This window comes from Nyctereutes procyonoides, unplaced genomic scaffold (assembly GCF_905146905.1).
Source record: "Nyctereutes procyonoides isolate TBG_1078 unplaced genomic scaffold, NYPRO_anot_genome, whole genome shotgun sequence".
Classification (NCBI taxonomy): domain Eukaryota; kingdom Metazoa; phylum Chordata; class Mammalia; order Carnivora; family Canidae; genus Nyctereutes; species Nyctereutes procyonoides.
The window spans coordinates 25,547,067-25,570,241 of NW_026575120.1; the positions used below are offsets into that span (position 1 = coordinate 25,547,067).

The window sequence follows — 23,175 nt, forward strand, 5'->3', positions numbered from 1 at the left end:
GGGGCCGAGCAAAATCATAGGGCATTAAGATGCTGCATGAGTGGACTGCCACTTCACCCACTATGGTCCCACCAGCACCCCTTCCCCAGCTCACTTCTATGGCCACATGGGTAGTGAGGTGTCCTGTATGACCCACATAAGAAGCTGATAAAAAACAAAAAGAATCCAAGCTTGATTGACAGATGGTCGTACTGGGGGAGGAACTGGAAAATGTTTAGCCACGGCATTACAGTCATGTTCTGGAACAACCCTGAATGACACAGGAGACAGCTTTTCCCAGAGGGCAGGGCTGTGAGCAGCACAGCTACTCATCCACGTGTGTGGAAGGAGAACTAGACCAAGGTGCCTGGGCTGTGGCCAGTGGCCCAGCTAGCTGGCTAACGGTCTGGAAGGAAAAGGACTGGAGGGTCAGGGACAGAAAGCTCTGGATAGAGGCACGTGGATGGACAGATGGGAGTGGGCACAAGGTGTAAAGATGTTTGAATCACACATTAGTGCCCACCAGAGAGTCTGCCATGCAAGAGGCACTAAACAGCCAAATGTGCAAAATGACTCACTGGTTGATGGCAGCTGGCCTTGGTCACCAGCCACCCTGGGACTGGCACGTTGGGTATGTGGATGGAGCAGCCTGAGCGGCAGAGAAGGAGGCTATGCATGGGCCTGACAGCATGGACTCTCTCTGAATTTCCAACCAGTCAGCAACAATAATTCCAGTTGGTGCTATTCTTTGAGGGGACCATATGCCTGGGTTCCCTTACATCTCGGAAGGGACAGCGGTTGATCCTACAAGGACAGATACCTATTCCAAGTGTGGATCTGTCCTTCCTGCCCACAGAGAACTATGCTCAGCTATCACCACTGTCTGGGGGTTATGGGACACCTGGCCAGGAATGGATTCCACATGACACAGCACCCAACAGAGGGCTGGCTCACTTTACAGCTAAGAAGCTGCAGGGTGGGAGGGTGTGACTGTAGGAGGCACCGGCCCATCACATGTCACACCATCCAGAAGCAGCCAGGCTTGCAGAGAGCCAGGAGAGTGCACTGAAGAAGTCCCTGAAGCTCGGAGGTGATGCTGTGCAGGGATGGAAGGAATACCTTGCAGGAGCAGTGTGTGCTTTAAGTCGGAGAGCTCTTTGTGGCACCGTGTCTCCCGTGGGAAGAACACATGGATGCGCATGAACCATGGAGTCACTCCAATGACCTGCTGGCAGACTCTTTGCTTCCTGTCCCTGCAACTCCGGACTCTGTAGAGCTAAAATCTGGTCCCAAAAGGGGACACTGTCTTGCCAGGGGACACAGCCAGGGTCCTATTGAACGGCAGGCTGCAGCTGTCACCCGGATGCTTTTGGCTCCTCGTGGCCAGGGCCCAGTGTGTAAGGAAGTCACTCTCTTGGTGGGGTGAGTTGACCAAGATCAGCAGTTGGAGGTAGCGTGCTTTCATAGAAGGCATGGGGTTGGAAGACATGTTGACGCCAAGGGTCCATGTGGCTCCCCCTCATGATGGCACGGTGTGACTGTAGATGCTGCCAGCCTGGCCCAAGATGGGTATGATTATAAAGGACTCAGAGCCCTCAGGACAAGATCTGGGTCACACTACCAGGCAGGCCATTTAGACTGGATACTGTGGGGGTGGGGGTGCAGGGCAGAGTGGGCACCCATGTGGCCCCACGACCGGCTGTAGCAATAGTGGCTTTCAGGTGTCAGACCTGGGCTCGGGTCAGAGACTCCCCCCACCTACTCCTACTCGTTCCCCTCTATCTCCTGCACAGACATTACCCCCATTAAAGCTTTTACATGTCTAATTCTGTCTTGGCATCCACCTCCCCAAGGATCCCAGCTGACAAAGATATGCTGGCAAATGGGAGTCTCTGAAGTTACTGTTTCTTTGTTTAATGAGAGAGAGAGAGAGAGAGAGAGAGAGAGAGAGAGAGAGGGAGAGAGAGAGAGAGACGAACTGAGTGATCCCTGGGATGCTAGCAATTCAGCCCGAAACAGATCCAATTTTTCATTAATAAGGGTCAGCTGGAGCAAAATTCACTGGCCGGTGAGATGTCGACAGAGGCTACCATGTGGGAATTTCAATACTGCATCCTTTCTGTGCCTTGTCTATGCTGACGATTTGGCTTGGTGCTTGCACAAATATTCCATGGGAAGTCTATTGACTTTGGTACTTTTGCTTTTTTGCACCTCACAAACTGCCCTAAGTTCACAAAATGTTTAAAAGGAGTTCCAATATATTTTGAGCAATAGGAAAATCAGTAGAATAAATACTGTAGATCTTCCCAATGGGCTATTAGAAAGCTACTGTTTGTGCGCTGCTTCCTTGCTCCTTTTTTTTTTTTTTAAGATTTTATTTATTTGACAGAGAGAGAGAGAGAGAGAGAGAGAGAGAGCACACAAGCAGGGGAAGTGGCAGGCAGAAGGAGAGGGAGAAGCAGGCTTCTCGCCAAGCAGGGAGCTCGATGTGGGACCCCATCCCAGGACCCTGAGATCACAACCTGAGCCAAAGGCAGACACTTAACCAACTGAGCCACCCAGGCACCCCTCTGTTCCTTTGCTCTTGATGAAAGCAGAACAATGGTACAATAGGAGACAGGGCATTTTCCGATCTCATGTAGCCCTAAGATTAGCCACTTTGTGAATCTGGATGTAAAAACACAAAGAGATACAAGGATTAAAAAAGAAATGAGGATGTGGTAAGAGTAAACGAAAAGGAAAGGGGCTCTTTCACATCAAATCTTGGTAATTCTCTGAACCAGAAATCTGACCATGTAGATCAACCCCACAGCCCTTCCCTTCCCGCTCAGCCCATCCTCCCAGCCTGGAGGTATCTGGTTACAGAGCCATGGGAGTTTAACCAGAAATAAGAAGGACGGGATTGTGCCTGTCCAAGTAAATGACCAACGTGCACTTGACGATGCTGGCCCTTGGCTTCTGTAATCACTGTTTTTTTCTTGCTCAGGTAACTTGGAAAATTTGCCAATGGAATTTGGTAATCCTAGTCATTAGTCAGCTTAAGCAGGCTTTCTTCAATCACAAAGGGCAAAGTTCTTTTCCTATGGGAGAAGATTTATGCACTCCAGTCCCATCAGAGATTCTCATCTGAGCCCCCAGGGCTCCGAGAATATCCAATGCTTGACCTGAGCCTCTGGAAAGGGCCACGGCACCCGCAAACACTGTGTGCAGCCAGGGAGCTGCCCACTCACACGGAGGGCGGGGCCTACGGCATCATGGAGCCTTCCGTTCCCACAGATCTTCCGAATGGGCTTGGGAGTAAACAGCCTGGTCCTGGACGTCCTTTGGAAGGCTGCTGGCCAGGAAGGTCAAGGCTACCTGACCACAGCAAAGAACGTGGCCAGGGTGGCCGAGGAGAGGGGTCAGGCTGCAAGGGCCAGATAACAGGCACTCCTGTCAGCTATAAACTCTGCTACACAGCCTTCCTCTTTCTTGCTTCTCTTCTTCCTCCTTGGGTCCCTTCTTCTCCCCACCTGATTCTAGAAAGAATAACAAAATTAAGTTAATTAAAAGTGAGAAGTTCCTTAGTTAAGGCTCTTGTCTTGCAAGAGACAGAATTCCAACTCTACCTTTTTTTTTTTTTTTTAAGATTTTATTTATTTAGTCATGAGAGACACAGAGAGGCAAAAACACAGGCGAGGGAAAAGCAGGCTCCTGAGGAGAACGTGCTATAGGACTCGATCCCAGGACCCCAGGATCACACCCTGAGCCGAAGGCAGACGCTCAACCACTGAGCCACCCAAAAGATGGAGATGTTGTTGGCTCACGGGGAGAGGGAGAGGAGGAAGTGGTGTTAGGGGTGATGGGGGACCGAGGCTTCCATGTCCCCCCTTCCTTAGTTCTTTTTGAGAGCTGTACTCTCAGGCTACTGTCCCTTGAGTGGGGGCAGCTCCAGATGGAAGCCTTCCAGCCTTGGGGTACAGAGGGAGAGAGGTTGGTCAGCTCCGGTTAGAATACCAGGGAAGGGCTCTGATTGGCCCCCAGGACCAACTCCCCATGTGAGGGAGGTTGTGACTGGCTGAGCTGGTGGGCAGGGACCAGAACACTGACTGGGAGTGGCAGCCCCTGCCAGCAGGGGAGGCAGGTTCCCCTAAAGAGGAAATAAAGCCATGAATGCACAATGTGTGTGTGTGTGTGTGTGTGGTGTGTGTGTGTTACAGCCATCAGCTCTGATGCTCCGTGCACTGGCCACCTGTGAGAAGGATGTGAGGGTTAGCTCCAGTGCCAAGAAGGAAAACAGTAACCAAGAGCAAGAGGTCAGGAGAAAGACATGAATTTCTCCCTGGAAATCTTAACAGATGTCTTTTTTTTAGGTTTCAACTATCAAATCCCCATGTTGGCCAGCCACATTCAGCCCTGGCCCTGAGAGAATCAAGTCCTATCTCTTAGGGTTTCAGACACAGCTCTGGATGGAACAGTTCTAGGTAGAAAAACCCTCCTTGGAACACGACCCCAAATAACTCTACTGCCCTCCTCTCTCTGGAGTCCAAGTCCAAAGCCCATCATACTTTCTAAACTTCCATGTGATCCCTCTTTCACTTTCGTAAAAACCTTCTTCCCACTTGGGCCTTAAGTGGTATCCCATTTCCAGGCCTCTGACTCATTCCCATTGTTCAATAATGTAAAAGTCATTCTAGAAAGAGTTATAAAGTCAAACACCTTAAACTCATACAACATAATCTCTCTTCAGGGAAGGTTTGGTACAGATGTCGTGTATGTAAAATGGAAACAGGAGGCAAGTTGGCATCCCCTACCCCACATTTCCCTCCTGTTGGGACTCAGACAGGCCTTCAGCCCACATAGCTGGGAAAGCGACTCAGCTACCAGCTCCGTGGGAAGCTCTCCTGGCTGGTGCTCCTGGGGGCCAAGCTATTCTCTGAGGGCATCCTCCACAGCCACGCACATTCCGGTGGGTGACAGGCAGGCACCATGCCTGCAACTCTCTTAGCTGGAAAGATGGAGCAAAGTGTGCTGCTGTTATGTCTCTGGTTCCTAAAATACTTTCCTGGAGAAGGATCAGAGGAAGGGTTGTTGCAGCAGGTCTCAAACTTCAACCCAGCAGGTGACATGGCCTACCCCAAACTGCCTGACCAGAGTGTGAGGAAGTAAGGAGCCCAGCACCTGAGGGCAACCCTGTGAGAAACCCTGCTCCATCTCTGAGGTGAAAGACAGGAACCCTGCTCTTGGCTGCCCCTAGGACCGATGGCAACTTTGGAACAGCCTTCTAGGATATGAGCTCTCCTCTGGGGTGAATGTCACCTCGGAGTGCAGGGCTGGGTGGACTTCAGAGGGCCACAGGGCCTGTGCCCAGGAAATTACGGGCACTGTGATGTTCCAGAAGGATTCTGGAAAGCAGGCAGCAAACATGCCACTGCTGTGTGCTCTGCTTTTGGGACTGACGTTGAGGAAGAGAAAGGAGCATCTTCCACGTGCAGGTGCTTATATGCTCCCAGGCATTCTCATCCCACATTTACCAAGTGGTTGTGCAACATCCTTGCAAATATACCACCGGAGAGTGACAGAGGCAAGTGTGAGTCCCGAGCCTGTGCCCCTCCCACAGCACTTCTCTGTATGTGACAGAAAATCTTAGTAGCCATAAACATAAATCAATAAAACAAACCATATAAAAAGGGGAAAATCCTGTATGCTAAAAAAAAGGGCAAGATAAAAAAACTCAAAAGACAATTAGACCTGGAAAAAAATGCTTGCAGTGCATGGCACTGACAGGGGCTAATTCTGTCAAGGTATAAAGAGCACCTGTAAGCAGGTGGGAGACAGACCTAGCACCCACAGGAGAAAGCACTGGCAACTAACTCACAGGAAGGTAACTGAACAGGAAGTGCAAATGCACAAAAGCTATTCTCCATTCAGAACAGGTAAATTAAACCATGAAAGTTTAGTTTCATGACACTATTTTCACCTAACAAATCAGCAAATATCAAAAAGCTAGAAAAGTAACTCTGTTGGCAAGCCCAATGAGATGGGCCTGTGTGCCATCCACCTAAGATGGACAGATTGGCTGCCTGTCCAGGTGGACAGTGCACATGAGCTTTTCTCCAACAATTCTGCATTGGAGCGTGTGTACCCAGCATTCCAGGGCTGGAAACAACCTAAATTTTCAGCAGGAGGGGACTGCTTATATAAACAAATGCAATAAATAGCAAATCATGATCAAATAAGTTATGGAGTGTTTCTACAATGGAATATCATGCCCATTTATCACTTCTTCCAGGAAGAAGGCAGCTCCCTGCAAACTGCTACACACACTCTCTGAGACCTATTGCTGAGTTAGCAGATGCACAGGGCATCCCTCCACTTGTGTGGGAAATGTCCCCTCATGGCCCCTTACAGCTCTGCTTTCCCATCTGTCTCTCCTGTAGCCCCCATTCCATCCCCTCTATCAGGGGTGCCACTGATTCCCAATCTGAGGAGACTAGAACCCCCAGCTCCCTGTCCATGTCTCCGTGCACCCCTCCCTCCAATCAGGTGATGAGCCTCCTCTCGCCCGAAGGACTGTCCTCCCCTAGGGCTGGCACACCTCACCCCTCTTGCCCATCTCAGCATTTTGCTCCCTTGGTTTTCCTTTTCTGCATCATGGATTCCCTCCCTGACCGGGACAGGGTCACGGCATCAGCACTCAAACATGCTAGAACATCCTGCTCCTTGAAAACCAATATCTCCTGACCCACATTCCTCTCTCATCGCCCATCTCTGCTCCCTGTTCTGCAGAGCTCTGGGAGCTACCCATCCAGCATGAGCCCCCTGCACGGCCCTGCCTCCTGTGAGTCCTCTGCATGACACCACTGCTCCCACTAGTCCTTGGCTCATCAAGGCAGCTGAGGCCAAATCCCATGGTCACCTCTGAGTCCTGTCTCTCACTCTGCACCTTCCTCAATGAGCTTCTGTCTCCTGGCTGCCAGATCCATTTTCTCTTGGTTCTCTTCATAATTCAAGGTTGCTCATCTCCCCAACTTGGAACTGGTAGAGGGGGGGTTGCGGGGTGCATTCCTGACCTCTTTGCTGTCTATGCTCATGCCTCCAAACCTCTTCCCGCTTCTGGCCTGAAATGCCAGCTGGGCCGATGTCACCAGCCAGACGTCTCCCTGTTGCTGGAGGATCTTCCCTTAGGTCCCTACAGGCACCTCTGCCTTACTACAGCCCAGAGCAGACTGCCCATAGCCCTGAGCCTCTCCTCCTAGGAAACAGGATCATTCTAGCCTCTCAGGCCAAGACCTCAGACCATACATTACCTGTTCCTTTCTTTCAGACCCTATTCCCAATCTCTCAGTAAGTTCTGACATACATCCGGAAGTATGTATACTTCTCACCACCCTGCCTCTCCCCTCCTGTCCAAGCCATGATGTCTCGGTGGGATGACAGTGACAGCTCCTGACTGGGTGCCAGTTCCTTCCTCTTACTCTACTTCACAGAGCCACCAGGCCAGCCTTCAAAACAGAAGCTGGATCATGCCATTCTTCTGGCTGACGTTCCCCAATACCATCCCATCTCACCCACACAAATCCCCACCTGTCCCCCCGCCACACTGCCCTCCTGACCTGTCCTAGAATCCTCCCCCAGAGCTGTCCACCTCCCTCATGTCCCCAGATTTCCAATCCAATGTCAAGAAGAACCCCCAGCCTCCCTCCTGCTCCCATACTCCGAGCTCCACCACTGCCTCCCTCTGGCCAAACCTGGCCGGACACCAAGTGGGATCAGTTGGCTAAAGATCCTGGGACTGCTTTTCTGGGCAACACAGAGCAGGGCGGGACACAGAACAGATCTAAGGGCAGAGGCAAATGACTCCCCCTGCTCCCTGGCAAAAGAGCAAATCTCTAGACAGGCTGAAAAACCAGTCTTTTAGGAGGGAGTGGTTAAAATGACACAATTCTCTAGCTATCTCCATTCTTGGAGAACAAATTGTCAGTTTCTTAAGGCTGCAAAGATCACAAAAGGACTTGGAACCAGCGATCCTACTAAGATATAGACTCTTCTTAAAGCTCTGGCCGAAGCAGCTGTGCTTGCATCCTAGCCACAAGATCAGGTAGCTGGCCTCGATGCTGACCAGCATGGGCATGGAGTCTCTTCGAGGGCTTCATATTTGCAGCGAGCCCCACATGCCACCTCGTGCTTCACACAAGGTCCTCCTGGTTGCTCCGAGAAACTCTGCATCCATCTCCAGGAGATTTGAGGAACCTCTTCCATCATGTGTGAATAAGCTACAATGAAAGGAAAATGTTCTTTCAGGCTGGTCAAGGAACAATGAACTTTGTAATTATGCTTTATTTTTTCGCCTAGAGGATAAAATGCTACAATGAGTGGGGAAAGAAAAAAAAAAGAAAAGCAAGGTAAATCCTTTTGCACAATGATGCACTGGGGTGTTGCGATGATTTGAAATGACCTTTTGCAAGCTCATGGGGGCACAGAGTTTTCTCTCTCTCTCCATTCTCTCCCAGGACCTCATGCAACTCTTTGGAGCTATATTTAGGAACATTTTACAAAATACATTTCTGACCCACTCTGCATAAGGAGGGTTGTCAAAGATCACTATATCCTTGACAGCCTCCCTGCACAGTCAGAGCCCTGGAACCAAGCATCTTGTAGGCTCTGTCTGTGTACCAAATAGGCATTTATCGATTGTGATATAAAGTGCTAAGGTTCAAGGACAGGGACAGACACTGGCAAGTTTGTACATGGGTTTAACTCCAGGTATGCCTGGACCCTCCAGGAGGGACACAGCTTTCCCTAAGAGTCAGGAAGGAAACTGCATCTGCAGTGATGGTGGATGTCAAGAGGTCAAAGTCTATAATATACTTGAAAATCCAGGACACACACTGGATTTGGATCCACTCTCCAAACACTGCCCATCACCAGGCACTGTAAATGTATTTTTTCTGGAGCCTTGTTAAAAAACCATAGCTAGCATTCTAGAGGCCAGCAGCTCTAGATGTCAGCTGCAAGTTACATGAATAAATGGTTAACAGTGGTGCCGATAAGCACTCCCTCGTGCAAGTTAATGTTCATATTTGTACATGCAGAATATGCATTTTGGGGCTAGTGCAATCGCCAAAGAAATTTTGCTTGCTTAGGAAATTATTATAATTCATTTGCATTATTTTATCATGCCCTAAACAGATACGTTGAGTGAGAGCAGAGGTCAGTCATGGCAGAGGTTCATGCCATATTCAGATTAACAGTGGAATTCCAAATTTCCCTGGGTTAATCTGTTCACGTCTAGCATGTTCAAAGCTCAGGAGGAAGTCGAGAACCAACATATATAGAGCTTTAGTGGAATTCTGCAGCCTAGGGAGCCCAAACCCACTCCCTGGCTGGGAGGAAATGCTGGACATTTCCAGGACAAAAGTCACATGGGAACTCTGTAACGCAGTTATGAAAGCAGCTATTGGCAGAACCAAAGACTTGATTCCCAACTAATGCTGTTTACGTGACTGCTACCCTTAGTATAGGAAGGGGACAATTACTGGGATTACCTATTCTTTTATTTAGCAAACAGACGCCTCTCTACTACACAGTGCTGTGGGTCACACATACCCTGCTTGCTGAATCTGTCATTCTTCAGAACTGCTGAGTGTGTGTTTAGGCAAAGCCGGTCAAGACACCAGCCTATTCTCTAGAGAAAAAGAGTGAACAGCAAGTCTGTCCTTTGGGAGAATATTGCCACAGAGCTTACCTTTATCTTAATCCAAAGTACTTGTTGGATTGCATGGGCAGGATGACCTATGGTTAACCGGCATTACAGATGAAGTGCGATCTGAAACACAGATAAAGGGGGTGGCTTGTGCGGGTCCCCTGAAAAATCAAAAGGGACCCAGGAAAGGGCTGTTGAGAGAGATACTGCCCCAAAGCAGCCCTTCCCACTGCTCCTGCATGCACCTCCACCACTACCCTTAGATTGATAACAGTAGCCTCATTTGTACCAGGGAGCAAAAGCTTTCACAAGGTTACATAATCAGTGCCCATGTTTAAAGGAAAATAAAAATTTGAATGTGACCCTTAGCCCTGGTTTTCATGATGGGATGACAACACCCTCTCCTCTTGGTCTCTAATGAGTTAGCAAAGCATTCACAGCGTCCTCAGCGCAGACCCTGTTTCATTTTTCCAAGAGGTGCTTTCTGCCCAAAATGGAGTGACTGGTTTCCTAAATATACAGACCCACGCAGCTAAGATGTTGATGTCTGTCCAAGGTCACCCTGAAGGAGTTTCCTAAATAGTATTGCTAGCCTTGTACAAAGCTTTTGAAAGCGGAAGGGGCCATACTTTTTAGTTTCCTTCCAGAGGGCCCTGCAAATTAAAATCAATGGACAGAAGTTAAGTGGTATCTGATGGCTGGTCTCAGTTTCCCTCCTCTGTAAAATGTCTCTGACTGTTCTGGGGAATTTTATTAGAAAGAATTGTGGAACTACAATGACACAAACACAGGTGTGATGTGAAACGGGGTTAATAACATCCTCATGTAGAGATACTAAAGCCTATAAAACGCCCCAGTGTTGGCACACAGTAGGTGCTGTATATGGGTACCTCTCGTTAGTACCAGCCTGGACAAATGATGCCCCAGTGGAAACATCTTCAAGAAGCCCCCTTTCCCTTAGAAGCACTGTCCTAAATCATTGGTGGTGAAGAGATCTTTTGTTTGCTTGTTTTTAATTTTCAATTAATTGTGCAATGAGACTTCTGAAAAGTTAAATAAAAAAGGCATTACTGGAGGAATAAAATGAACAAATATGTACAATATATATAATCAAGACAAAATACAAGCCCCTTGTTAAAGAGGCCTCAGAAATCTTCAGAAGATTGTCTAGCAGAAGGGGGGAGGAAGTGACTGGTTCAGTGGCAGCACTCAGGACAAACGGAGACTTCAAGGTGGTTCCCACAGCACCCCACAATTCTGGCCAGCCTCTACCTCTCATCCTTCCATCAATTCGAAGGACAGGGCCACATCAGAGGGAGGCGGATGCAGCCCTGCCCTGGGTAGAAATTTAAGGGGGTGCCAAAACCCAGTCATTACGATAAGTAATATTTCAATGCAAATATTTTTTATAGGCAAGGCTATGCTGTGATCACAAGTAACTATCAAAATCTCAGTGACTTTACCCATCTCAATCAAGTCCAAAGCCAGTTGTCCAACCCTTTCTTCCTGGACACCGTCTGGAACACAAGGTCTCTAAGATCACAGCAACAGAGGAAAAGTGAGGGAGACATACCAACTCTTCACTGCCTGGCCCAGAAATAACACACACTTAATCTATTCACATTTCATCGGCCAGAATTAATTACAATTCTTAGCCTAACTGCCAGGGCACTGGAAAATGTAAAGGATCACATAGATATTTCATGACCTAAGAGCCTCTGCTTTACTCAGATCCTGTGCACTGGCTTCACTACATATATATAGTGCATTACAAACATATATAAATTTATCAATAAACTTTATATTCATGCACAAAGTTTATATAAATTATATATAAACCTTATATACAAGAACTTATTATATATATAATCTATATAAACTTCTATGTGTATAAACACTTTGTCTTATACCAAAAAAAGTCCGAATTTTTCATAAAGACTGGATCAGTAATGGTGTTGACCTTGGCAATATGAGAGCCAGGCAGAAGGCAAACTCAGTAATGCTTATCTTTATTTTAAATTTTGATATTGTGCTTTGAACAGATCGTATTGCGTTATCTTTGAGAAAGAAGTCATAGGTTAGTGCGTTCAGAAACAATCAGTAGCAAGGGTCAGTACATGGACACTGTTTCTTGGCATGCCACTTTTAGCTACTGGCTAAAATAACCATGTGTGCGGCAAGGTGGAGGGGAACATGGGTTTCAGAAGGCACCCCCAAAGCAAAACAATTACAAAAAACTCAATTCTAAGACTCCACTGATTGGAAGATATATGATCAATTTAATATCTTTTCAAAAGGAAAAAAAAAAAGACTAGTATGCTTCTTTTTGGCACTGTCTATAAGAAACACCCAGATCTCAGAAATAGTCACATACGGAAAAACAACAACAACAAAGGCACTTAAAATGCAGGCAAGATGGTAAAACACTTTAATTTCGGATCCCTGGGCACTGAAGTCTGTACTCCAACAAAATAAACAGAGAACAAATCAATTTTATTAATGAATGATCGGATGTATTTACACCAAGCAACCAACAAAGTACCTATTCTAAGAACTGCTAACCACTGCCCATCACCCAGGACAGGCCCCAGGCAAGGCATTTAGCCCCAGCAATGACACAATGACAGTGACCTGCTTCTGAATCCCTCCCTAGTGGCTCTTCCTGACTTCCCTTCCTGTCAACTCCCTCCTTCCCACCTTCTCCATCTTTCCTTCCCAAATCAGTTCTAGTCAAACGGAGTGATTTCCACACCCTGGAAAATTATTATTACTGTGACAGGGATTAAAAATGGGAAGCTAAAGAGATGAAGTTTAAGTGACACTTGGGGAGGAATTCTGAGCGGGTAAGGGTGGGTTCCCTTGGTTGCATAGGTAAAGAACCCCCCCCCCTTTTCTGCTAACCAGTATTTCCAGCATTTAGGGAAATAAAGGGCCCTAAATGGGCAGTCTCATGTCCCCCCCTCCCCCACCAGCCAGTCAGAAAAAGGTCAAAGTGTGAAATTCCACACCTTGCAGGGCCAGGTTGGCCACTTGATTTTTGAACCCCGCCCCCCCCCGCCCGCCCCGGGGCATTTCAAACTTATGTCAAGCAAGGAGTCCTCCAAGATTTTCCAGTCTGGCTTCATTCTGGCCTGAAGACCAGGGGAGAAAAAGGAACCACCTAGACCGCAGGGGATTTCACACCAGATGATGGAAGGAGGACTGGAAAGAGCACAGGAAAGACGGCTGGAACCCCTGGCTGCTGGCTGGCTGGCTGGCTGGGAGGCGCCACCAGAGGAGTGTCGTCTCCCCCCCCTCCCCCGCCCCCACCCCGAGGGCGGGCGAACCCCTCCCCCTCCCCCTCTGAGGAGGGGGCTCCTCAAGTCTCCGCACCTGGGCAGGAGTTAAGGCCCGCTCTTCCCCCGCGGCCTTCCTGATTTACTGCTTAGGAGGAGAGGCGGGGCGACGTCAGCATTCGGGGCGCTCCAGGGACTTTTGGGGTCACTATGTCCTCAGAACCTAGGGCGGGAAAGGAGACGTCTCCACTGCGCATTCCCCCTGCTGCCAGCCGCCCGGAGGGAGCCGAGGTCGCAGCACCCTGGGGCGCTCGCAGGGGGACGCCACCACCCAAGCCCCTCGGCAGCGGGCCGCGCCTGAGCGGCCACGCGGCGGCACGTGGCGGCCTCGCCCGGGGCTGCCGGCCCTCTCCGCGCCGCCGCCGCCGCCGCCGCCGCCGCCCGCCGCCGCCCGGGAACTCCACGCTTCCCGCGGCGCCGGGTGGCGGGTGCTGCGCCGGCTCCAACCGCCCATCACTGCGCAGCTCTCGGCGAACCCGGGAGAAGCCGGGTGCCGGTGGGGGGCGGGGGGGCCGTGGAAAGCTGCTCTCCCCCGCTACACCGACCGCGCCCCGGGGCGCACTGGAGTCCGCACGCCAGGCGGAGACGGACCCGGGGGCCGCGGGGGTCCCCGAGACAAGTGCGGGTCAGTGCGCATCCCCCCGCCCGCCGGGGCTTCCGCCGCTGCGGGGATAGGGGCAGGGCGCGGGCGTGTTTCAGGGGCGCTGGGACGCGGAATGCATCAGACCGGCGCGCCCGGCGGGTCCCGCGCCGCCGCGGCCGCAGGGGAGGGGAGGGGAGGGGAGGGGAGGGGCAGACGCCGCCCGCGGGGCCGGAGACCCGGGGGCGGCCGGGGCGGCGGGGGGAGCGGGCGGGCGGCGCGCGCCGTGCACTTCCTGTTCGGGGCACGCGGCCTCCGGGCGCTCCGCGCTCGCCGAGCCTGCGTCCGGGCCGCGCCGCCCCTGGCCGCCGGCTCCCGTCCCCGGGCCGCAGCGGGCGCGCCCTCCGCCTGCCGGGCCCGCGAGCCCAGCCGCCGCCAGCCCTCGTGCGCGCAGCCGAGCCGGAGCCCAGTTGCCGGGGCGTTCGCGGGGACGCCTCCTCCCCCCTCCCCCCTCCCCTCCCTCTCGCGCCCAGAAGGGGGACGGGCCGAGTCCCCGGCTCCCGGCTGGTTCCTACTGCGGCCGAGGATTCTATTTGCATGCAAACTGTCGGCCCTCGCCAGATTGTCCGCTTCGGCGCGGGCACGGGAGGGCTGTCTTCCCGGGTGCTGTCTTCACCTGCACCTGCCTTTCAGATTACCTCTGGGAGTCTGTGGGCGGAGCTGAGAGGGGGGAAGATGTGCTTCGCTTTGCAAAAGGAAGAAAACTTTGTCACCCAGCGGGAGACCTCTGCCACGCGTAACCCGGAGGGACAGCGGAGCCAGGACCGCCTTTGGCTTTGGTTTTGCATCGCCGAGCCCGTGAGGAGGAAGGGGACACGCGAACTCCGCGCCCTCGCCGCCCGCCATCCCTGCCGGCGGCGGCCCGAGGTACCTGCGCCACCTTCCCTCCCCGCGGAAGTCCCCACGCGGTGTCCTCGGGGTGGAAGGACGGTCGCGAAGAGCGCGCGGCTCGAGGCCGGCCGCGGGGGCCGGGCGAGGAAGGAGAGGACGCGACGGCAGGACGAGGCACCCGGAATTAACTTCTGGTTAAAGTTATGGGAAGCGCGGCCATGGACACCAAGAAGAAAAAAGATGTTTCCAGCCCGGGCGGGAGCGGCGGGAAGAAAAACCCGAGCCAGAAGCGGCGTTCGCTGCGAGTGCACATTCCGGTGAGTGCAAGCAGCGCGGTCCCCGCTCCCGCCCTCGCGTCGCCGTCGTCCGCCCCGGCGCCGAAGCGGTTAAGGCGGGACGCCCCGCGCGCGCCCAGCGTGCCCCTCCTGTCACTTCGGGCGCTCGGGGGTGGGTGGCGGCGCAGGGTCGGGCTGGGCCGCCGAGCCCGGGCTGCGTCTCCCTGCCCAGCTGCGCGCGGCCGGGGCTCGGCGAGCGGCGGCGCCTGCGGCGGGGGCGCGGGGCGCGGCTGGGGCGGGCTGGGGCGGGCTGGGCGTAGCCCCGAATCCCGCCCGGTGCGGGTGCTGGGGGCGGTGCGTAGTGTTGTTTTGTTGAAAAAGGACGGTGTGGACTGCGCTCCGGAGAGGTGGAGCCGCGCGCGGCTGCCGGGGACGCAGGGGAGGGGCGGTGGGCGGGGACAGCGGGCGGGGTGCGTGTGTGTGTGTGCGCGCGTGTGTGTGTGTGTGCGTGTGTGTGTGTGTGTGTAGCTGTGTGCGTGTGTGGCTACGTTGCTGCGCCCCCAAATGGACCTTTCTCCTCTCGGATTCCTCTCCGAGTGTGCCTGCGCCCGGGGCCCGGGGCCCGGAGCTGCTCTGCCCACCCCCCGCCCCCGGGAAGCACATTTCGGGCTTTTGGGGACTTGGGGTTCCCCCAGGCGTGCAGAGCTACAGCGAACTTCAGCCCCGGCCACGCCGGCAGCCCCGCCTGGACTTTGGTGGCATCGATCGGTCCGCGGCTACTTTGTCCGTCGCGAGGGAGCGCCGGGCGGGGTCGTGCCCCCACCCTGGGGTTTTCCAACCCGAGCAGCCGGTGGTGGCCTTCTCCGGCCTCCCGGCCTCCCTACGAGCAAGTCAGGTGGGAGGACGTGCTGCGCAGCCCTTACTTGGGCCCTAAGGAGACCCCCAACTGGGTCAAGCCCCTGGCCCCCACCACCACTCAGTGAATGTTTGTCCAAACAGGTACATGCAGATGCACACACACACACACACACACACACACACACAAAGAGTAGAGGAATCCATGAAGAATGTGATTTTGTTTGTTCTCGGGCCTGGGCACGGGGTGGGAGTGCACAGTGGATCCCTCTCTCTGAAAGCTGCTGCAGACTGGGCAAACTGGGCAGGACTGGGGTGGTGCTGCCTGCCTGTTCACTTCCCACTGCAGACCCCATTAGGTGCTTTGCTTCCGTGTTTATTAATCGCAGTTCCTTTGCCTTCCATGTGTGCACACGTTTGGGTAAAGAAGGTCTCAGCCTGAAGATGAGGGGTTAGCCAGCCCTCCCTTTCACGGGGGAGCTCAGGGTGCAGGTAACCAGCTGCTGTGTGGCTACCAGGGTGCTGACCCAAATATGCAAGAATGAGCATTCTATTTTAGAATGAGTTGTTTTTGTTTACGTTGCTAAGATAATTAACGTAACAGACATTTTTAAGTCATATTGTACATGAAAAATTAGGCATAATATACCAGGAACGCTGATCGCTTGAGCGAGCCCTTCACTTGGTTTCTCCCATTTGTCAGAAATAAGAATTTGCTTTGCCTACCTCATGGGGATGTCAAACTAAAATAAGTCATGGGAAAATTCTTGCAAATTTAAAGTATTATATATATGTATGGCCATCATGGTGACATCAGAGCAACTGGTTTTAGAAGGAGAGATCTAGAGAAAAGAAAGTGACACCGCCTGATGGCAGGCCATATTGTACTGAGGTGGAGTGGCGAGTCCGGTTCCAGATGCCGTGTGGGGTGTGTGTGTGGGGCCCCTGCAGCAGTGGTGTTAGTGGTTAGTGTGAGACAAAATCCAGAACCCAGAAAAGGAGTAAGAGGCCGTGCTATGAGAGTAGAAAGGCCATAGTGTAGTTGGAATACACTGACCACCCCTCTTGCTGTTGGATGTGATTTTGGCTGTTTAAAACAAACTTCTGGAATGACCCATCCTTTACCGAAAGTGCTGTTCACTCAATTATCCCACAACATGTGTCTAGTACTCTGATTGGTGGTGAGATCTAGGGGTGCAAAGGAGTGGCTCTGCCTCCCTCCTTATAGGGCTTGTGTTTGCTGGTGGGACCAGGGGGTCTTCTCAGTGACCATCTAGTAATTGCCTGTTGCTGACTGTGTTGGGCTAGGTGAGAGCCTCTAGAGTTAGACTCTGGACTCTAGCTAGGTGAGAGACTGGCATTCAGACAAATGCTAGTACATGACCCAAGGGCATCAGATGACCAGTGCTTTTAGAGGGGAAAGTGGGTGAGATGACAGCAGACTGGCATGTTGGGAGAGACATCAGACCCAGAGGTGGTGGGCAGAGCAGAGACACATGTGAGAAGCCTGGGTTACTCCCATCAGGGAGCCAACCTGAACACCTCTATGAGTTGGGGGTTGGATGACTGCTTTCAGGTACAGCAAAGAGCCCAAGGGCCCCTTCCCCTACAAGAAACGGTTCAAGAATCAGGGTACGCAGAAATGGATGGAGGCCGGGTCAAGGAGGACTCTGAAGTAAGGTTATCAAGTTTAGCAAATAAAAATACTTAATGACCAGTTAAATTAGTATTTCAGTTTTTAGTATATGGGTGTCTCATGCATCATTTGGGATAAACTTATACTATAAAATCCACTGTTACCTGAAATCCCAATTGAACTGGGCGTCCTGCGTCTTATCTGGCAGCTCAACCCAGAAGGCAGCCGGAGGGAGTGAGGACCTCCTCCTGAAGGCGCTGAGGAGCTGCCATGGATGGGGTGGAGGGCCTGCCCCGCTCACCCGTGACTCACCCAGAGCCCATGGAGCCCTGCTGGACAGCTCCGCTCCCTGCCACAGCTTGTCCCTCTGTTTCTCCAAGGACTCCTCTTGGATGGAGGCAGTTTCCTCAGCCCCAGTGCAGGCTGGGTGGGAGTGCAGGATTGGGACTTGGCTCAGTCCTTGGCTGAGGGATGTGGGTGGGAGGGCACACCAGCCTTCCCATTCCCCAGGGGCCATGTGTTCCAGAGGAAGCCCCGGAGGGTCCCAGCAGTGTCCAGGTACAGCCATCCACACTGGTGGTCCATTCCTTAACGTACCCTTACTGGTTCATCTGGCTTTCCTGCCTTGCTTGCCCCAACTCCCTAGGATAAGGTGCTGAATCTGACTCACCATCTCGCTGTCTTGGGGAGAATCCAAACTAAGAAACAGTTAAAGGTGATGAAAGCAACATCAGGAGACTTAGCCTGGGAGCAGCGCACAAAGTGGCTCCATGGGAAGAGGGCTGATGGCAAGGGGACCAACTCAAATGCCCTGCAGATATCCAGAGGTTAGGGTTTGAGGGGCTAAGCATGGTACTGATGGAAGCAGACAAGTGAGCGGGAGGCATGAGACATTGGAAGGAAGAATTACGTGAGCTGGCATGCCTGATGCATGGGCAGGAAGCCACAGATTGAGTTAACCTTATGGCTTCAGGGTATTTGGTATAAGGAAATGAGGGAAAGGTGGGGAGTTCAGTCCCAGCCATGGTGAATTTGAGCTGAGCCCAGCAAATGAGGGGGAATCGTCCACTTCCTCAGTCACAGCACCAGTGACCCCTCACGTCCCAGGAACACCCTCTCTAGGCTTCCGAGGAGTGGCTCCGGCAGTCCTGTGGGTGGCATCCAGTTCACTGGCATGTGTGGTCTCTAGTGTGTCCCATAAACAGTACTATGACCTTGGGTGTTGGGGTGTTGCATAATTGCAGACTTCCATCCCAGCCTCTGAGTGTCTCAACCATCTTTATACTCCTTGCTGCCAATAGCACCTGCTGTGCCCTGAGACACCAGCAAGGAGGAGTCCATTGTAGGGGAGGCCTTTGGGCCTATGGGTTGTAGCAGGTAATGGGGACCTGGAATCACTAACTGCAGTAACTGATGAGTTGAATTTGATTGAAGGGAGAATGGCCATTGGGCCCTAATGGAGGATGAAGCAAGGCTTGGTGTTAGCCTCTTTCTTGGGGTAGCTGGGATCACCTTTCTGGGAAAATGCTCTCCGGTCTTGTCAGGGAAAAGGGAAGATGGGAAGCAGGAGAGGAAGTGGACTCCTCTGGGGTTGCACTGGGCCTTTAAAGGAACGGGTTGGGCACCATGTTTAGAGTCATGGTGGGTTGGCACCTTGCCCTGGTTCTCTCCTTAGAGAAGGACCCTGCAGGAGCCTGTGAGGACACTGAGACAGGCGCCCAACATTTTCCGCTGACAGAAGGAGCATGTCCCTGGGCTTCTTGGGAGTGGTGCTCCAGAAATCCTTCACAGTCACTGTAGACAAACTAAAAATAGAGCCAAGAGAAGCTGGCTGGTCACAGAAGGCTGTAGAGACACCACTTGGCTTGGACAGGACTAGTACTAGTGATGACTTTGCCTGTGAGGTCCCCGGGGGGAAGCCCTGCACTGCTTGAGGCCTGGTGCCCTCCACATTGGAGATGGGCCTCCATCCAACCAGATGCCCTCTGCCAAGGGACTCTGGAAAGGAGGGCACATGGGCTGGCTGCAGGTGGGAAGGGGAGCTGTCCTGTCCTGTTGGGCTGGAGGATTGAGTGCCAAGAGTGCTCACTACCTTTGGTCACATCACCAAAACACCCTGGACCAGGCCTCAGCGAAAAGAAGGGGTGCTATGCAGTTTTGATCTTGGCCTTGACCTTGGTCAGTTTGTACCCCTTGGAGAACATTTGTTGGGTTATGGTTTCAAGCAGGCTTTTTCAAAGGGTGGTTCCTGCACCAGCTTCAGTACAAGTACCCAGTGTGTGTTTGAGATGTCAAATCCTATTAGCCCAGATCTACTGAATCAGGCTCTCTGAGGAGTGGGACCTAAGTTTTCCAGGTGACTCTTATGCTTAAAGTGGTTTAAAAACAATTGGTTTCCAACTTTCCCAGTGTTAATACTGATCTGTCTCTTCTGCCCCCATGAGTTATCCTTTATGTGTGTCTGTCTGTCTGCTTCGGTATTCATTCATCCATCTGTTTGTCCATCCTTCTCCTTGTGTATCTGCCTACCTATCTATCATGATCTACCATGTTCACTTTTCCAGTTGTCATTGACAAGAGATGTCCTTGGCTACTGACTCTTGAACAAACGTAGGATACTGCTGGCTTCCAAGTAAAGATGGGAGCCCACATCAGCCCCCAGCCAAGGCCACCCCGTGTGGCCTGTTAGGCCACACTGGAATGTTTCTTGATTCAGCCCTCTGGTGTATCTTGGGGGCCCTGAGTGTAGGCTCTCCTAGGGCCCAGGGTATCATATCAGGACCTTCAAGCTTCAAGTCAAGCTCCTTGGTGCTGGAACCCCCAGAATGGTCCTATGGTTCCAGGGTTTGTAAACCAGGACTGGGTGTGGGATCCCTGGGTGGCTCAGCGGTTTGGCACCTGCCTTTGGCCCAGGGCGCGATCCTGGAGTCCCGGGATCAAGTCCCGCGTCGGGCTCCCAGCATGGAGCCTGCTTCTCCCTCTGCCTGTGTCTCTGCCTCTCTCTGTCTCTCTATCATGAATAAATAAATAAAATCTTAAAAAAAAAATGAGGACTGGGCGTGCCTCCACAGCTCGCAGGATGTAAATATGGCAGACCAGTGAGTAGACTTCCCAAAATGTGGGCAGAGCATGTGGGCTGAGTGCCGGTAAAGCGCAGCCCTGCACTGAGCCTCTGGAGGGAATAGGCAGGAAGAGAATGGATAGAGAAGTCCCCTTGCTGGAAGGCTCTACCCTACAGAGTGTGCATGGACCTCCATGACCAGTTCCAGTGATCTACGCAGAGCATGCACAAAACTCAGGGATTTGCTGAATCACTGTTCTGTGCTTCAGGGTGTACCCTAGGGTTGGGCTGTACCCTTCTCTTCTCCTCTCGTTGGCCCCCAGATGGCCCAACTGAGAACAAGCACATTTCCCATCCCATGGTGAGGTGACATGGTGGACACGGAATGTGTTCTTTATTCTAGCCTCGTCTCTACTGCCCGGTTCTCACTCTGAGGGCCCAACGGTGGAGGGGGTTCAAGACCCTTGTGCCAACCAGGCTCTGAATACTGCCTAGTGGCCTACTGACCACTGCTGACATCATGGATCATTATTTCACCAGAAGGACACCCCCAGTAATCCGGTAGCAAAGACAGAAGCAGCCACGATATAGTTTGTATGCTCAATAGTGCATCATTTCACATATCACATTAGGATTCTCGTTGCTTTGTAAGTATCTCTCCCTGGCCTGGTTGTTTTGTGTTTTGTTTTTGTTTTGTTTTGTTTAGCTGCCCTCCTCCAATTCACCCCAGCAAAGCTAATCTGCAACCGGGGATTGCACTTCTGGGTGTGCTAACCAGTCAATGGACTGGAGGAACGTGGGAGCACTTTGTACCTGCCAGTGCCTTCTCGTCCACTCAGACATCATACCGTAACTTCTGACATGACTTATATCCTCTAAAAATATTCAGGCAAATACATGTGCTTTTAAATGATGCTGTTTCTTGACCATTTTACTTTTCTGGTTTTCCAGTTTTTATTTGTTCAGCTCACTGCCAAAGATTTGCTGTTTCTGGGCACCATTTTACTTTTATGGGGGCAACTGGGGCTGCTGAACAGGGCAGCGGGCACTCCTTAGAGCTAGGTTAGGATCCAGCACTCTTTTCCCTGTTCTCCTCCAGCCATCCTCCTCCTGACCCTGAACCGTGAATATGATCACACATGTGACACTGTGTTTCCTGCTTCTTTCAGGAGGATGGGCCAACCCATCTTGAAATGCCACGACATCAAACCAGGTGTCAAAAATTTGTCAAGTGTTTTAAAATGTAGGGCAAACAGAGGCCGATGAGATGCTGAGCAGGCAAGAGCTGAGGCAGCGTCCTTAATCTGCTTGGTTAGCTGACCCTGATCTTGCTTTGAGATGGGCAGGGGAGCCGCAGGAGAGTCAAGCTGTGTGTTCCTGAGGCTTAACCACTGGGAATCCTTCAACACCACACTGCATGGTGTATGTGAGAGGCAGAGGACGCAGTTGGGTCTTCGGGGTCCTGATTGCCCTCCAGGGGGCGGCTGTGTGGCCTGCAGTAGAATGGTTAATCCCAATCTCACTCTCTCTCTCTCTCTTCCACAACCTACTTTGAAAATAATTTGATCTCTATTCTTTTCCTTCCTGTTGACAGGAAACCCTTCTCTGCCAGCTCAGGGCTTGTCACAGACCAATCAGGTAGCATCCAGGCTTCGGGGCTTCTGCCAAGGGCCTCTGTGTTTTGATATATTCTGATCTGCAGCAAAGTTGTTGGTGAATGTACAAGAAAGACCAGTTTGCTCTTGGTAACCCCAGGGGTCCAGCCTTTTTTCCGTGAGGCTGTGGGAAGCCCTGCAATTCCGTCACCCTCCCCACCCTCCTCCGGAGGGGGAGCACAGCGGGGACAGCTCAAGACCTCCCATCTGTGCTGGGCAGGGGGGCGGGGTGCACACAGGAGGAAGGACACAACCAGGCCAGGAAGAATTTTAGAAAGTGGGACACCTGCTTCTCTGTTTTGAAAGAAAAGGAGGACTGGGGAATTGCTGGGAATCATATTTACAGGCAGGGTTAAAGCTGGCCCTGGGAAACCAGTCAACTCATTCCTGTCCGTTTTCCAGGTGATGTGGTGGCCCTGAGGGTACAAAGATGAACAGGGGTATGGGTTGAATTATGTCCCCAAAAAAGATACATAGAAGTCCAAACCACTGGTGCCTGTGAATGTGACTTTATTTGGGAATAGGGTCTCTGCAGAAGTAATGAGCCTCGTTTAGACAAAGCCATTAGCCTGGGCTCCGAATCCAGTATGACTGGTGGGTGCCCTTGTAAGGAGAGAGGAATGTGGGTACAGACCCTGAGGGAAGTACATGTGAGGACAGGGACAGAGCCTGGTGTGGTGCAGCCACAAGCCAAGGCACACCTGGGGCCCCTGGGAGCAGGAAGAGGCAAGAGTGGATCCTCCCTCTCCTTAGAGGATTTGGAGGGAGCAAAGCCCTGCAGACACCTTGATTTCAGACTTCTGCCCTCCAGAACTATGAGAGAATACAGTTGTGGTTTTTTTTTAATTTTTTAAAAAGATTTTATTTATTTATTCATAGAGATGCAGAGAGAGAGAGAGAGAGAGAGAGAGAGAGAGAGGCAGAGACACAGGCAGAGGGAGAAGCAGGCTCCATGCAGAGAGCCTGACATGGGACTTGATCCTGGGACTCCAGGATCATGCCTTGGGCTGCAGGCGGTGCTGCGCCACTGGGGCTGCCCCAGTTGTGTTGTTTTAAGCCACCTTGCTTGTGGCTCTGTGTTATGGTGGCCCCAGAGACCTAATACATCAGGGTCCCTGCCTTCGAAGCACACTGGGACAATAGTCAACCAACTACCACTTGTGTTGTGGTGGGGCCATGTGAGCAGGTGCTTCGAGGGGCCAGGACACCCCAGCACTGCCCAG

At 52.1% G+C, this 23,175-nt stretch overlaps 1 protein-coding gene and 1 long non-coding RNA gene across 11 annotated transcripts in view; one reads left to right on the forward strand and one right to left on the reverse strand.

Moving 5' to 3' along the window:
* Nucleotides 1-206: 206 nt before the first annotated feature.
* LOC129515692 (uncharacterized) lies at nt 207-14,644 on the reverse strand. 7 transcript variants are annotated; one of them, XR_008665627.1, is made up of 7 exons: nt 14,155-14,285; nt 13,037-13,162; nt 12,744-12,865; nt 11,128-11,197; nt 9,707-9,787; nt 8,081-8,234; nt 207-3,497 (listed from the first exon to the last, which is right to left on the reverse strand). It is a non-coding gene; the product is annotated as an uncharacterized LOC129515692 (long non-coding RNA). The 7 variants fall into 7 exon arrangements; XR_008665628.1 differs by lacking the exon at nt 207-3,497 and adding an exon at nt 10,555-10,707 and having other exon boundaries at nt 7,861-8,234; XR_008665630.1 differs by lacking the exons at nt 207-3,497; nt 14,155-14,285 and adding an exon at nt 14,511-14,644 and having other exon boundaries at nt 7,861-8,234.
* PRKAG2 (protein kinase AMP-activated non-catalytic subunit gamma 2) overlaps nt 13,608-23,175 on the forward strand; it is a 264,343-nt gene continuing 254,775 nt past the window's right edge. The window contains exon 1 of one of the 4 annotated variants that reach the window (XM_055334706.1): nt 13,608-13,624. Coding sequence is in view for 3 of the 4 variants with exons in the window: in XM_055334705.1 (XP_055190680.1) it covers nt 14,674-14,787 (114 nt within the window). In the remaining variant the exon portion in view is untranslated. Of the gene's footprint in view, nt 13,625-14,230; nt 14,788-23,175 lie in introns of those variants that run through there. The other 3 variants (XM_055334705.1, XM_055334704.1, XM_055334703.1) reach the window with 3 other exon arrangements.